The sequence below is a fragment of the Octopus bimaculoides genome, chromosome 4, assembly GCF_001194135.2.
Source record: "Octopus bimaculoides isolate UCB-OBI-ISO-001 chromosome 4, ASM119413v2, whole genome shotgun sequence".
Classification (NCBI taxonomy): domain Eukaryota; kingdom Metazoa; phylum Mollusca; class Cephalopoda; order Octopoda; family Octopodidae; genus Octopus; species Octopus bimaculoides.
Genome location: NC_068984.1, coordinates 23483462 through 23500834, shown reverse-complemented (window position 1 = coordinate 23500834; position 17373 = coordinate 23483462). Strand labels below are relative to the sequence as shown.

Sequence of the window (17373 nt, the reverse complement as noted above, 5' to 3'; positions counted from 1 at the left end):
ATGGAAAGCGGACGTTAAACGATGATGATGATGATGATGATGAAGACAGTTTCAGATTTCAAGTAGGTTTGGTCAGTTACACTACAGTTTACTAGTTGAGAGAAGCACAGGCTGTTGTACTTAGTGTAGATGAGTAAAAGGGAAGATACAGCATATCATTGGATTACTGGTCAAATGAAGGTTTGACTAGCATTTAGATGGTTGCAATATTCTAATCATCATCATTTAACGTCCGCTTTCCATGCTAGCATGGGTTGGACGATTTGACTAAGGACTGGCAAGCAAGAAGGCTGCACCAGGCTCCAATCTGATCTGGCAAAGTTTCTACAGCTGGATGCCCTTCCTAATGCCAACCACTCCGAGAGTGTAGTGGGTGCTTTTACGTGCCACCAGCACAAGGGTTAGTCAGGCGGTACTGGCAACGGCCACACTCAAAAAGATGTTTTTTACGTGCCACCTGCACAGGAGCCAGTCCAGTGGCACTGGCAACGACCTCGCTTGAATGATTTTCTAAACGTGTCACCAGCGCAAGTGCTAGAAGGCAATGCTGGTAATGATTATGTTCAAATGGTGCTATGCTTTCAAGAGGGCTAACAAATGCTCAAAGAGTAACTCACTTAATCTTCCAGTTTTCATGCAGATCTTTCTTCATGGCATCTGTAACACACAAATTTCCATTTGCAAATCGGCCAAATGTCTTTTCAAACCTACAAAAATACAATACAGTTATTATTCTATGGCTTTATTCCATTTCAATAAAATATTACAATAATTTCACCTGTTTAATTACATAAATGTTAATTAGTTTTCTGCTGAAATACAATAGTTTTATTTCAATAAATTTTGAAAACAACGGAAAATTTAAGAAAGCAATTTTGCTACAATTAAGCTGGTGTTTGGAACATAAACTAACATGAAATTTTGATGGAAAGTTTAAAATTAGATCACTTTAACACACATCATCATCACCATCATTTAACGTCCGCTTTCCATGCTGGTATGGGTTAGACAGTTTGACTGAGGTCTAGCAAGCTGGGAGGCTGCACCAGGCTCCAATCTGATCTGACAAGGTTTCTGCAGCTGGATGCCCTTCTTGACACCAACCACTCTGAGAGTGTAGTGGGTGCTTTTTACATGCCACCGGCATGGGAGCCAGTCAGCGGGCACTAGCATCGACCACGTTTGGATGGTGCTTTTTACATGCCATCAGCATAGGAGCTAGTCAGGGGGCATTGGCATTAACCATGTTCTGATGGTGCATTCTACATGCCACAAGCACAGAGGCCAGTTAAGTGGCACTGGCCACAGCTACGATTTCAATTTTACTTGACTCAACAGGTCTTCTGAAGCATATCATATCGCCCAATGTTTTAAGGGTATAATTTAGCAACATTTTGTGCATGAATTTAGATAGCTAATAATTACTACATATAATAGCTTAAATTTGTGTGTTGGAATCACATATGCCTAACTAAATGTCATAAGCATTAGTTGATAAATATAGAATTTAGGAAAATTCAACCCGTTTGATAAAACTACACCAATTATATGAAACATGTGGAAGAAATACAATGTTGTAGGGCAGCAAAACAAAAGCAGTGAATGCAGGGGATCTGCAGTGATAGAAAAAATAAATGACTAAAGTTACCTTGAAAGAAAGATTGAATGAATATAATTAAACTGAGAAAGTGATGGCAAAGGGAAGCCAACCACAATTACAGGAAAATCTGAGAGCGACTAACTTTAGACGAACTGATCATACAACTCTTGGAAATACTAGGATGCACAGGTAAGATGGGATATGGAAATATGAAGTACAGCTGTATTGCCAGCACAGAAAAATAGATGATAAAACTAAGATAACTGGTTGTTGTTGCTTAGCTCCAAGTCAACCCTGATCTAAAAGACATGGACAAAGCTGCTCAAAACATGACCATCCTATCTTTTGCCCAGGAACAGTGTGTATGGATTACATTAGTAGGTATTCTTTATGAATGTAGTAAGGTATGCTTTAGGAGGAGATTTGGTGGGTATTTTTAACAAGTCAAGTGACAGCTAGAATAAAATAATGGAACAACTTTACAAATGCAATTTAGATTAAAATTTGCTAAACAATAAAAAAAAAGTAGAAACTGTGATATTATATATAGACCTGAAATATGATTCATTTATTATACGTAGTATGCAACTTATAATATAATTGAAAGTTGTCAAACAGGCTCCCACACCATTCAACAACTACATGTATGAATGAATAATTGAATGCAGAAATAAACTGGTTGATTCTAATAGAAATTGCAGTCAGGAACTGGATGCTGATGAAAATCAATGCAATTAGAATCATGACAGAATTATATATTTATAAACATTGCTTACCATTTAGAAAACTTGACAAGTGGGTGTTGATGTCCAAGAGTAAGACCCAAAATGCTGTAGCCATAGTTATGCCAATCTATGATGACTTTTGACCGGCGAATAGCAGCAACTACCCAAACAACAGCAAGTGTTGGAATTGATGGAGGATTCTAACAAAACAAAATTAACATCAATATTATCAGTCATAATGGGAGAGATGTAGAAAACCAGACTAAATAAATGACTGACTATAATGTGCAACAGAAGAATAATAGGCAATTAGTGACAGTTTGTATCAGCACATAGTATATAAAAGTAGTTTACAAAGTGAGAATACATTAACTTATGAAGAAGAGGAGGCATCTAATGTTTTGTTAAGGACTGGCCATGTCCAAAATGTCAGATTGTTCTTTACTTTTCTTCACAACACGTTAACTTAATCCACTTTGTAAACTATCTGTACCAATTCTAATGTATTGCTTTGAAACACTTTTTTGAAATTATGTTGGCAGTAGTTTCTTTTTGTCAAAGATCATGTGGGAGAATAGCATGCCCAGAAGGGACTATGTAAACCAATTATTGATACTGCAGGGCTCTTCTTCCTGCCTGCATTTAGTAGTTTTAAAGGGAGAGTCAGTCCATACAATCCAATCCCATTCTTTGGGCTTAGAGGTCTGACGACAATGGCTCAGTGGGCTAAGACAGCTACAATGACAAGCAAGCTGAAGGTCTTACATTGGAGTGGCCTTCTTTTAGGAGAAATACCTTACAGGGTTGGAGAGCTCTACCTAACCTTGGTTTAAAATACCAAGTAGTTGACCCTTTGAACCCTTTTGGAAAGAAATAGAAGGAATAATAACAGTGACAAAGATCACAACAACAGCAATAACAAAGATAAAGACATTAATTACCATGTTTCCAAAAACACTGGGTCAATTATAAATGATGATGACCTACTGATTCAATAAAAAATGAATTGTTAACAAAATTAATCCCATTTCTTTAATCAGGTACAAATTTAGAAATACAAAAAAAAAAAAAATCCTAAAATTAATTGAACTGTAAGAAAAGAAGACCTTAATTTACCTGTAATAAGATGTGAGATGATTTTGGTGTGAGTAGCAGTGTGACACACAATGATGTAGTCTGCCAGATCACCTTGGTAGCATAAGACAACAGCCGTGGTAACACTTGAAAAAAATTAAAATTAGATAAACATTAAACAAGGCGTGTAGAATATGAATTGGTGAATCTATTTTAAGTAAAGTGTGATTATATTTTATTACTGTTATTCTGATATTCCAGCATTTCAATCTGCTAATTATATGCTTCGCATTTCACCACTAATGCAAACATCAAAGAAGCCCGTGAGAGTGCCTTGACGTGACCTTTTGACCTGCTAGAAATAGCAGCCAAATCTCGTTCAAATCAAACCACACTGCCCCAGGAAAGACTAGTACATTGCACAAAACTGGTCTGGGGTGTCCTGAGTTAGGAGAAAAGGTATTAGTCATAGCTAGAATGCTTTTGATCAAGATTGATCTCATGCTAAACAGCAACCACAAAGATAGCTACATATTGGTCATCCAAATCTCTGAACTTCAACATGGTCACTCAATCTGCCTAAAATAGCAGCTCCTCAGAATCGTATTCTAACACCTTTAAATGAACATATTATATAATGTAGTTCATGTTTGAAAGAAAGATAAAATAGTCATGGTTAGAATGTCTTTGATCACAGATCCATTCAACAATGGTAGATATGAGATGAAACATCAGCCTTACACAGGGAGACAATGATTCCCTGTGAGTTATGCTTATGGTCAAGATTATTGTTTTTACCTCCAGGTCAGCTTTAATCAGGCAGAAATGTAACTAAAAGCTTTCAAGATATGCATCCTATTTTAAGATGGTACAGATGTAATGTGAGCAAGAGTTGGCTGTTATGTATAGCAGGTCAAGTGAACATATAAAGAATCCATCATTAGTTTTTTGCTATTGTTTAGCAACAGATCAGCTATAATTGAGCAGAACCATGATAAAAGGCATTCTAGCTATGACCATCACATTTTTTTCCCACATCCTGAGAACCCAGATCACATTATCTTTTCTAAGATGGTCGAGTATAACCTGAGGAAATTTGGTTGCTATTTTTAATAGGATGACTGACCATACAGACTTCCTATTAACTCGTGTTGCATCATTTGACACAGAGCTGAAGTCTTAAGTCATAGTTGGTGATAATGTTTAACCCATTTGTTACCATATTTCTGCTGAAATACAATGCCTTTATTTCAATAAATTCTGGAGAATTTTTAGAAAATAATTTTGTCATAATTAAGCTGTTGTTTGGAACATAAATTAACCCTTTAGTATTCAGATTATTCTGTCAAATGTAATACTTATTCATTCACATTGTTTTTAATTAATCCTGTATCATCTTATATCCTCGAAATTTCAATGATGTAATTGTATATTTTTAGAATGACATTGTAGGGTAGGTGTGAGAGGACAGAACTGACTTGTTCAGACATAAAACAAACAGAATATTTGAGCCAGATATGGCCAGTAAAATGCTAAAAGGTTAACATGAAATTTTGATTGTAAATCACTAAACCTTTAGCATTTAAACTGGCCAAATCCAGACAAAATAATCAGCCTGTTTTATTGTTTAAACTTGCCTGATGAAGCCATTCACATCAACCTTACAATGTCATCCTAAAATTAAACTATCATATCAAATCTCAAAGCTATGAGATAATACATGATTAATTCAAAATAATCTTATCAAATAAGACTGATTAATCTGAATGCTAAAGGGTTAAAACAAAGTTTGTAACATAGAATCAAGGGTGGTTTCAGGCAGATTGGTATCAAGTGGGTTAAGAAATGATGTTTGTGACATTACCAATGTGGATAGAACTACTTCATACAAGATATATCACCAGTTCTTTGTTGTTATTAAAGAAGTAAACAAAACAAATCAAAGAAAATAGATTACCCCCACCAGTACATTAATATATTTATTTCAATATTTTGACTTAGGTTAAAGTGGCGAGTAAGCAGAATTGTTAGCAAACTGGGCAAAATGCTTAGCAGCATTTTGTCTGTCCTTAAGTTCTTAGTTTAAATTCAACAGAGTTTGATTTTGCTTTTAATCCTTTTGTGATCAATAAATTAAGAACCAGTTGGGCACTGGGGTTGATGTAATTGATTTAGCACCTACCACGAAATTGCTGGCCTTGTGCCAAAATTTGAAGCCAATATTTTGATTTAGGTTTATATTTCATAAGTGCCTTTTGATATAAAGCCAAACACTGAATTTACAGAATTGTCTATCTAGTTGTCAATATCAAACAGGTGATATATTTAAGCTGAGCTTAAATATTTCCTAACAATGTTTATTTTTATGAACATGGTACATACACGTAAAAACACAAAAACTGTCTCTTGCATGCATATACATACATGTATATAAATTCTATCTCATACAGACATACACACACACACATACAGAATCAAGTATATACACACAAAACCTATATAGATATATAAGAAAAAACAAATGCAATGATACATGAATACTGTTTTAAGCTGCTGGAAAGTAAAACATGTACACAAATAATTTCAAGAGCAGCCATGATAAGAAACTTGTTTACTCACAGGTAGTTATTGATGGAACTTCGGGCAGAAAGTATATGTTAACTTGTTCATTTTTGGTTAAATCTTGCAGGGGTGATGAACCTGAAAGAGAAGACGAGCATATTTATTGCTAACTTATGTTGACAGTGGTGGAGCATTGTTAAATGAAGGCTAGCCTGTAGACGGACAAGTTTTCTTTGGATATAATGTAGAAAACGTAGAATAATATAAAACAATAGTTATCAATCTTTCATAGCTCAGTGACCCTTTCATTGAATGGTTTTACAAATGCTCCTTCCTCGTGTTTTGAGAAAATAAAAAAAAAGTGGGTAAGATAAATTTAATCAATCAGAGGCTAACTGTGTACAGTGGTTTCTTCTCTTCTGTCTTTTACTCATTTCAGTCAACCACATATTTAATGGTGACATTTTCTGGTTCTGAAGAAGAAACATTCTCTTTGTGACACACCTGTTGAATCCAGTTTTGTGAGATTCCCTATCCACCATTTAGTCCTTCCTGCTAGCCTTCACCTCCCATCTAATATTCATTCATCTTTTTTGTCATCATCATTTTAATATCTACTTTTCCATCCTGAAGTTTAATGAAGCAGATTTCCTATGGCCAGATGCCCTTCCTGTCACCAATCCTCACATATTTCAAAGCAAGGTTATATTTGCCCATGGCCAAACATTTTTTTTTTTCACAGAATATTCGAAATATGTACCAGTATTCCAACCTACTCCAGCATAGAAAACAGACATTGGATGATGATGATAAATAACACTGATTGTATGACAGTTATATTCATTTACATCTATCATGTAACATGAAGGAGACACACATACATATCTATATAGACAACAGACTTCTTTTAGTTTCCATCTACGATGTCCACTTACAAACCTTTTGATCAACCTATGATTATAGTAGAAGACATGCCCTTGATGCCAAGGAGTGGGACTGAACCCAAGATCATGTGGTTGGGAGGCCAACTTCTCCATCATGCAGCCTCTCCTGTACCTATTATTCTGTTCACTCATAGCTCTTTCAGAATTAAAAAAAATTCTCATGTATTTAACCCTTTAGCATTCAGATTACTCTATTATTTATTCACATTGTTTTGAATTAGTCTTACATTATCTTGTAACTTCAAGATTTCAAGGATGTTATTGTTTAGTTTTAGAATGACATTGTAGGGTAGGTGTGAGAGGCCAGAAACAATCAGTTTGAATATAAAACAGATAGAATATTTGGGCTGGATATGACTGGTTTAAATGCTAGAGTTAAAGCATTGTTTTCTTACAAAGTGTATAATTGAGGCCTTTAACATTTATTTTCAAGTCCTTTTATTATTTTAAATACTTCTGTCATGTCTACTTTTTGCCGTCTTTCCTCTAAAGTTGCAATTCTTAGCCTCTTGCATCTTTCTTAATTCAGGTGGTATTTTTGCTGCTCATCTCTGAACTCTATCAATAGCTTCTATATCCTTCTATAGCTGCATACTCTAAGTGGGGTCACACATAATCTTTTACACTGAGTCTTTAATTTTTTTTTTTTTTTTGGCATTTAAGAAGGTAAAGGAATGTGTCATCATTCCTAATATTTGACTTATTTTTAAAATTATTTCTTCAACATTGAACATAGATTTGAAAATGTGAAGAGAGATTGCCTTGAAAAGTATCAGAAATTGTCAGACTTAGCATTTGGACAGAGCATAAGTTTTTAGCAGTCAGTAAACATGTTGGCTTTCATATCTCACTAGAATTACCAAGATGGCTTTCAGTGTCTATGTTGGAGCTAGAAAATTATGCACTATTACTATTTCTCTCAAGTAACATAAAAGACAAAATAAATCCAAATCTGAAGATTGCAGATATATTCTTTTTTACAGAATAGTGATTGTATACGATTTTATATTTAAAGGAAAGTAAGAACAAAATAAAAGTAACTAAAGAAAAGAGAGTAACTCATATGATGCTCAGTTGTCGTTTAGTCAAAGGCGTTCCAACTGTGCCTATCCCATCAATAAATGTGAGAGTTAAACTATCCAATGTGTGCTTCATTTTGTTTAATCATTGGTATGATGGGGATTTGGCTGACATTTCTTGCAGCTCAAGCGACCACGTAAAAACACAGACGTTGATACAAAAATACTGGTTCTGTATAATGACATAAACTATGAAGATCGAAGCATTACAAAGACAGTATCAAGAAATAGGCATTATTTGATGAGTATGCAATATCGATTTGAATAAGGATAAAAAATAAAAATAAATAAATTCATCGAAACTGGCGGGGAATTGCGTTAGGATTAAATTTGATAAAATTTGTAAAACAGTACAAGTTTGATTACATGGGGCAGAGGGGAGTCTCATGTTTCAGCTAGGATCCTTCTTTAAAGAAATGAAAAATGTGTTGGAAGACACTTCCACATCTTTCAAATACACTTATTTCTTCAAGAAGGATTCCACCTGAAACATAATTTACCTTTTATATGATACACAGTCCAATCTTATTTTCTGAATAAGAAATTGTCTGGATAAAATATTATCTTAAAATATTGTTCATTAAATTTTTCAAATTTAGAGTCCTAACCGTTTGAAATTAACTGATTGGCATTTTTTAAAAACAATATTTCATGTTAAAGGGGAAATATCTCAGACTTGACCACATGACGAGTCTGTGAAATATTTGAGGACAAGAGAAACTGTTTTGGTCAAACACTACTACCATGAAAATAGGGAGAAAAAAAAAGTGTAATGACAACAAACGCTTACATCATACAAATACAAATTACAAACTCGTGCATCATACACACACACATTATATATATATATATATATATATATATATATATATATATACACACACACATACATTAATGCCTATGTTGAAAGAACCAACCTCCATATCCGATAAGATCAACAGCAAAACCTTCCTTTGCAAAAGACAACGCATGATACTGCATTCGTGGACTTCTTCCTATATCAGCCAAGACAACGATGCACACACATTTGCGTCCGCTAATAATATAATTAAACAAAATGTAAAGGATGATGAAGGCGACAATTGGGGCGACAGCCAACCATATTAGTAAATTATTAGACATTGTTGAGGAGATCAGGTTTGTGTAGTTTAGCAGTAGAAAATTTGGGATTATGGTCAGCTTAGTATATGTGGAGCTCTTTAAGATCTGCTTGAACTAGTCATCTGTAAGAAAAAAGAAACAAAGAAATATATAAATAAAATAAAGTAATAGCCATTGATTTAATGAAATAACAATTTTATTGGCCGGGAAAGAAAAACTAAATGAAGGACTATGCGATAGTTTTGCCAAACAACAATATCGTTAAACGTAGGATAATAAAAAGACAGGAGAAAGAAACGATACCGTACTTTTGAAATAAAATAAGGCGATTCCTTCTTTGTTGAATGGGAAAACAAAGACATAGTGTTCACAGTCGAAAGTTTCTATTTAATATCGAGCCTTACATTGCTGGTGGATATAAGCGGCACAGTTAAGGTTGATTAATTAATTTTAATTCATATTTGTGAAAGTTATTGATAATATACGTTTCTATATAAATTTTATTTATAACCTCATCAAAAACACACATTTGAACACTATGTTATTTTTTCTCCTACTTCTCTGACAATTTATACGCATGTCAATAAATTTACGTTGAACAGCTGTTTGTGTTGAGTTCGCAAGCGACACAGTTACGACAAAAACGAACATTGTTTATTAAATACGTGTGTGTATGTGTGTGTGTGTGGTCTTAAGATTGTGTAGTAAGATTCAGCGAACATGACTGGCATATTCAGAAACAATAACATCTGACATAAATTGTGAAGTTTACACACACCAGCATGACCGCAGCCACTTGGCTGAAAAAACATAAATAAATAAATAAATAAATACACACAGATCACAGAGCATAAAACTGGAGCTGCGACCAAATGCTTAAGTTTAAATAAATATACGATCAAACAGACAGTGTGTTTGTGTGGACGCACATGTGTATATATTAAATATATATTGTTTCCTACTTTCACTTTGCCACGCTGCAGCTTTGGCGGTCTGTAACCTGGAATTGCATGCACAGCAGTTAATATTTACCATTCAACTAATTCAAAGAGAAACAAATGCAAAATCTATGCAAAATAAACACTAAAACGAATTAATATAGATTAATAAAAACAAATTCTACAACAAGGATATATTTCTTTATGTTGTCCATCTTTGTATTTTTTTTTTTTTTTTTAGAAAATTTTACTTTTGTCTCTTTGAATTAGAAAAAATATCTACCCGTACTGTCACACACACACACACATACGACGAAACTCTCGGCCCATGTATCCTTCTAACTTCTGCTGATTATTATTATTATTATTAATAATAAAAAAAAACAACGTATATATAGTAATGTTTTGATATCTATTTTCCTGTTTGCGTCACCAAACCTCTGTGTGTGTGTGTGTGTGTGTACATATGTCTGTATACACACATACATACATGTATACATACATACATGCATGCATGCATACATGCATACATACATACATACATACATACATACATACATACATATGAGACTAGCTCCATTTTAGAAAGGTTGGCCTGGTCCCTTAGAAAGCTACCACTATTTAAGTTATTGATCGTGTTGTTTATAGCCAAAGGTCGCCGGCCGCCAAATTAAATTATACCAACGGCAGTTTGACAAAGTGAACATGGACCACTAACTGTATTAAGGGATCAGCCAACTTTCCTGATCGATAAAATAAAAGACCATTAAATACTCGGCCTATTTATCTTCCTGTAATGTATCTTAGATGTGAATGGAATTAAATCATAGAATATTACAATTTAAGTGTAAAGGAAAATTATCAGTTTCATACCCCTGCAGAAATTGTTTCACTATATATAAATAGTAATTCTAAAACTGAAACTTTACAGCTACCAGGAAGCAGGAATTAAGAATATGACATTTATTTTCCTCTATAGGCACAAAAGAAGAAAATAAGGTCATTCTTTTGAAAACCCAATCCATTTAGAGGAAATTAAGCACAGTAAACTGGCGATTCATTGTGCGTATGCTGAGGAAATTGGCGGTAATATATAAAACAAAGAGACAATGTAACTCGTAGCTGAATTGTCAGTAGCTTATTCTTCAAAGATCTTTGAAATCACCAAAAAATTTTGAGATATGTCATATTAATTGAAAAATCACGGTAATTTATAACTTTTTGCACAATTATATCTAGATAAAAAATATATATAACATTTAAAGATAGATAAAACAATATGAAAATAAAGGATATGGGCAACTTCTTTAAATTATATTAATTTCATTAGCTCCTGAGGAGGAAGATTAAATTTGTGTAAAGTATATACCTTTTTAAATGATATTGGCAACGTAATTCATTGTAATGGATTAGTTTCAACCGATTAAGTAAACGAATTACAGACATAACTTATAGGGAGCTTACCTTCGTTTCAAGGCTCTCGCAGGCGTATTGTTTTGACAACTGAAGAGTGGGAAAGCTTTGCAGCTGTTGACAGACTGGTTACATGACCGTCTAAGGGTGTAGATAAGTCTTACCCCTATAGATAGTAATCTATCCGAGCACAGTACCTGCATTCATTAACATCGAACGAGAACATTGATTTCACAAAATCGATTGACAATAATCTGTCTATCTATCTATCTATCTATCTATCTATCTATCTATCTATCTATCTATCTATCTATCTATCTATCTATCTATCTATCTATTTGCTTGTCTGTCAGTCATATGTTCATATACATGCCGACAGAAAAAAGCTGACAGTAACTTCGAAGTTTCGCCGATTATCGGCTTTATCAGATAGTTTGACGATGCAGTTATTTAGTTTTATACGCAATATTGAGATGTCTTAGTGTATAAATTGCATATAAATACACATATCAATACTTACATATGCACTCACGCACACACGCCCCCCTCCCACAACACACAATGGTCGGGTGCGGTTCATAGCAAAAGAAAAGTGTACTCAACTATATGAACTATAGAGGAAGTATAGTTTTATAACGATCATACAACCAAACTAGGTTACATAACTCACAGTTTCGCAGGAGCCAGACGTGTCTATTCAGATCTCCAAAAATCCAAACAGATACATCTGGAGATCCAGATAAGGACATCTGGCCACTGCACGTCTATCAGGCCTGCACGGAACTTTGAGTAATGTAACCTGGTTTGTATGCATGATCGTTATGATATTATATCTAAGACATACATATACATATACACTCACACACACACAAACATATGACGGTTACACGTTTATTTTTAATACGTTTCTGCCAGGGTCGGATTAAGACCCAGAAGGGCCGAAAGCACTTAAAGGGTTTTTGTGCCCTCGTATATATGTAATTCAAAATACAGAAAATAATAGATCGCAAAATAAATATTTTGCTTTTCAAAATGAAGCAAAACAATAAAATGCGAAATAATGTTTATTCTTGCATACTTCAACTATTTATATTTGAAACGTTTTCTACTTTTTTATTGCAAAGTCTTTGATCAGATCCCTCACTATAACGCCATCAACACTTCGAAATTATATTCGAATTTTATAAACCAATTCGAATATTATTTTACCAAGTTTAAAGTGATTCCTTCTGTGCCGCAAACCATTTACCATTTTTGTGGGCCCCCCCCACCCCACACACTTTCCTTGATGCCCTAATCACGTGCTTATTTTGCTGAATGGTCAATCAAGCGCAGGTTCCTGCAAACTAAAGTACGAATGACATTCACCACGGGTTGTCTCGGGGAATAAATTTCTCAAGATAGATTTTGTGTATAAATGTACACCAGACGCCAAGTGACGTCACCAGATTACCATCCACAATGTTTCGGCGTGATTTCGCCTCCTCGGTGATAGACGCCTCCTTAGTATCTATCCCCAATATATCATTAGTAAAATGCATAATTCCAGTTAAATGTGTTGTAGAGATGGTGTTATATATGTGTTCCTGAATCAAAGTGTGTGTGTGTATGAGAGAGAGAGAGAGAGAGAGAGAGTGTGCGAGTGTGTGTGCGTGAGTGTGTGCGCGCACGCGTGCGTGTGTATGTGTGTGTGTGTTACATGCAGGGTGTGGAAAGAAATTATTTCCTAGTTAAAAAGTAAGTGAAATCAACTTACGTGATCTGGTGGAATAGACAAACAGAAACATTGCGTTTTGTAATTAAGAGAGAATAGCTGTACGAAAGTGAAAAAGACTGTTTATGCTCTGGTTGAGTTCTGATTGAAGGAAAAACAGCTTGCTCGGTCCGTTTTTGATTACGGAGAAAGAGAGGAAGAGAACGTTTAAGTTCCGCTTTATAAGCCAGCACCTGGCTCAGATGTTTTGCTCTCTGATCATTCAAATATACTGATGACGTATGGAGAACGAACTGAAAAAAAAAAAATCACCTAACTACATGAGAGTTGCTACAGAATAGAGATAATAAAATGCTAAGTCAACCATGATAAATTTTAAACTCGGAATTGTCAGCTACTAAACCGATTACTATCTTTGGTCTACACTAGTATTCTATCTAATAAATGGTCAAACGTATCTTGTTCACTTTCTAACCTCAACAATATAATTGTTCGTGTTGAGTGTATCTTGCGAGAGATATTTTCCTTTTGTACTGAACGTATTTTCCAGAATACGCCACATCTAACTAGCGAGTAATTTGTCAGTTATGTCATTAGGGTGTCGACACACTTTTCGTCTCTGATTTTCCGATTCTGTACATAAAGGACACTGTCTCTCTCTCTCTCTCTCTCTCTCTCTCTCTCTCTCTCTCTCTCTCACTTTATATATATATATATATTCAATTCACTTAGTCGTAAGTGGATAGGACATAAATCACCATTCCACGATGACAGGGACACTGACGAACAAATGTACAAGTTTCATTTGTTTTTAGTGCAGGAGCCAAATCATCATATGGATCTAGAGAAATATTTTTTCTTTCTTATCCTTTTCGTAGCCTCGCATACATATACACTTCTCGTACCATTTGGTCTACACTAGTATTCTATCTATAAATGGTCAAACGTATCTTGTTCACTTTCTAACCTCAACAATATAATTGTTCGTGTTGAGTGTATCTTGCGAGAGATATTTTCCTTTTGCATTGAACGTACGTGTGTGTGTGTTTTGGTGTTAGAATAGACTGTTTAGGATTTTAAAATAATTTAGTAGTGTTTTTGTTTCTGTTTCAATATGAATTTTGTACCTTGAAGAAGTTCACCTGTATTTACGATTCTCTACGTAGATTTATCTTTTAGACTTTTTTTCATAACACAATAATTAGCTCTATTTAGAAAGTAAGACTTCAGCTTTCTTGAACAGACAGGTCTTCAAATAGACTTTCATATTGTCTTTACATCTCTATTTTGATCGACCAGATATAGAATATTTGGTGGAGTCGGCAGATATAGAATATTTGGTGGAGTCGATGTGTCCAGTGCAGCGTAGCAGACCCTTCAGTGACATAGTCTCAAAACTGACCAGATTGGCTCTGTCTGTCCAACAATTCCAAATTTTCCACCTGGTCCTGCCGACTGAAGCTCATGATCGATTGCAGAATTCGCAAGTGGAAATGTTCAAGGTTCTTGAAGAGAATTTTCTGGAGCATCCAGATTTCACATCCATATAAGAGGGATGAGAGTACAACAACTTGATACACTGATTTCCGTTACTAGATCGAAAACGACTCAGTAACTAGTTACATATGCAACTATCTCTGTGGAAAGAACCACTAGAAGAGATGAAACATCCAAGGGAGCTAAAGCACGTGCTTTTCTTTTTTTTTCAACTAATCTCTGGTCAACCGTTTCCAAGATCGCAGTATTTACAGAGGAAGGATTCATGAGTTTTGTGAATAACAGTTCTCGGATCTATTTTAAAACGGGGGCCACGTTTTTCATTAATGTTTTACGTAGTGTTTTTGGTACGGAAAGACTTTCAAACTTCGTATACTTATCTATTTTGTGTTATAGAACAGAAAAATATTTTTGTATTCGAATTTATTTCATGTAAAAAATTGTCTTATTTCGATAATTTCAACCAATCACTGACAAGTATTCAGTTGTTTACATTTACTCCTTTGTCTGATTAAGCGATGTAAAGCGTATTTAATCTCCATTACTTCTGACATTTTATTTGCTTTTTTCATTTTAAATTTGCTTTAACCCTAACCCTAACCCTAACCCTAACCCTAGGGTTAGGGTTAGGGTTAGGGTTAATTGTTTCAGAATCGTTTGTTTATGTAGTCGGCACTTAATGTATATCGGCTGAATGGACGTCAGTGATTGGTTGAAATTACAGAAATACGACAACTTTAACATGGAATAACTTATGGATTTCTTTTTTTTTTAAGAAGACTAAGAGAAAAAGATGTTTTATATGACACATTCTACCAGTGTTCCAAGTTTCAAAGTGTTTCGTTTATGAAAAATGTGGCCCCCGTTTTAAAAAAGATCCCTATACTGACTTATATATCAGACTCTAAAGTGCCGCCCAGGTTACACCACTCCTCTCACTCCCAGAAGCAACGCTACTAGCATCAAGCTGCTGCAGAAACCTAAGTCCGTTGGAAGAGCAAGGAACATAAGTCATCACTCACACCTCTACCTGAATGCTCTACTGAACCATTGAATATCTTTTCGGGCAAATGCATATCTTCAACCTAGCAAAGACGGCATCATAAATACTTTCCTTCTTCTCCAGCAAGAGATGTCGGTTTCCGACATCTGAGATAGTTCTGTTGCTACACAGAGATATCCGAGATTGCAACCAAAGAACAGCCAGCCAGCCGATGCTATGCAGTCGCTCACCGGTACGACATGCTCGAACCTATGGATTTCTTCTCAGAACGTTATTTGTTTGGATTTTTTTTCCTTTATGCACGTTTCTTTTTTCTGTAGCTGACTCGAAAATATTTAGTAGAACGTTAACATCATCAATCTTACCGGCGACGAGGATCTGTGAAGGCCATGAGACCAACCCCTCCTGGAACAAGTATATGAAGTTTTTGTCTTGAAGTTATGCGTTATATTTATTGGTCAAAGGGATATGACTGAACACATTTTCAATTATCTCCCTTTATATAGTTAACGAATTTGCAAATCGTTTAAATATGAGAGAATGTTTTGCAGTATTTGTTGTTCTCTCTGGTTGTTAGTTGCAGAACAATTATGACATGAAAGCTATTTTCAACATCGTCATAGAAAAACTTTGGTAACATTAAGTGGACAACTGTTAATCAACAAAGGTTTACATGAGGCTCTCACCCGCTGGATTTTGATAATCTGCGGATGCGTTCTGTATTCCATAACGAAAATATATTGAATCCGCTATCTTTTACAGTATTATATAGTCAAATTACAATTCGTTCAAAATTTGATTAAAAAAAAAAATTTGATTAAAAAAAAAAAAAAGAGAATGCTTACAGCACCTAGGGTTCCCAAGCGGTCACCCATCTAAGTACTAACTAGGCTCGATGTTGCTTAACTTCGGTGATCGGACGAGAACCGGTGCTTTCAACGTGATGTGGCCGTAAACATTAGAGTAGTAAATTTTAATCTATTTATACTATAAACTGATACTAAAACTTTTTTATTTTTTCATAACTTTATTTTCTTTAAATTTATATACTTCAGATATTCTTTCGTTAAAAATCTATGACATCGTGAGTAAGTATGTGACATTATGTTTCATCTGCCTAACCCTAACCCAATGCTGAAAAGTTAAACACTCCTACCAGCACTTAACTCATCATTGACGTCGTATACTAATACCGAAGCATTGCTCAATTGAACTTCATTTTCATTACGACTTATGAACTTTTCCTATTTTCCTTCCCACCAGCAAGTCACGCTACTGCGTTTCTTACACGTTCATCTTTACCAGAAAACATTTCACATTTCGTGCGCCAGCGCTTTACATGGAATGTTGTTATATGCCGGTGTGATGATGTGATACGATCGCTATATCCTTAGGGTCGGATATAAAATAGCACAATTTATTTGCCAACTATACCCAGCATTCTGATATTCAGTAGTTGATAACAGAAATAGAGGCGAAGCTGTTCACTATTCTGTGCACGAAATGGGAAATGTTTTCTGCTAAAGATCAACGTGTAAAGAGCGTAGTATCGGCACTAATTTATAATGGGTGCTAGGTAAATAAAAGCCGACAACCAATCGGTTTTGCTTTTCACTTGTATGTATATGTATCTATATATGTGTGCGTGAGTGAGTGTGTGTGTGTGTTGGCGTGTGTGCCACTGTTGAAGTTGCTCGTGCAAATGAAAAACAATGAAAGCGTG

General features: G+C 34.9%; 1 protein-coding gene and 1 non-coding gene across 5 annotated transcripts in view; both read right to left on the bottom strand.

Annotated features, from left to right (window-relative positions):
- LOC106882808 (chitobiosyldiphosphodolichol beta-mannosyltransferase) overlaps nucleotides 1-13808 on the bottom strand; it is a 24832-nt gene extending 11024 nt beyond the window's left edge. Inside the window, exons 1-6 of one of the 4 annotated variants that reach the window (XM_014933591.2) lie at nucleotides 13193-13808; nucleotides 8902-9207; nucleotides 6019-6099; nucleotides 3442-3545; nucleotides 2377-2525; nucleotides 618-707 (exon numbers count right to left, since the gene is read on the bottom strand). In XM_014933591.2, coding sequence (XP_014789077.1) covers nucleotides 618-707; nucleotides 2377-2525; nucleotides 3442-3545; nucleotides 6019-6099; nucleotides 8902-9106 — 629 coding nt within the window. In that variant the 5' untranslated portion in view covers nucleotides 9107-9207; nucleotides 13193-13808. Of the gene's footprint in view, nucleotides 1-617; nucleotides 708-2376; nucleotides 2526-3441; nucleotides 3546-6018; nucleotides 6100-8901; nucleotides 9208-9393; nucleotides 9763-11487; nucleotides 11915-11956; nucleotides 12048-13192 lie in introns of those variants that run through there. The other 3 variants (XM_014933593.2, XM_014933592.2, XM_014933590.2) reach the window with 3 other exon arrangements.
- Nucleotides 13809-16488: 2680 nt separating this feature from the next.
- Nucleotides 16489-16607, bottom strand: LOC128247697 (5S ribosomal RNA). Its single transcript, XR_008264067.1, has one exon. It is a non-coding gene; the product is annotated as a 5S ribosomal RNA (ribosomal RNA).
- Between the last annotated feature and the right edge of the window lie 766 nt (nucleotides 16608-17373).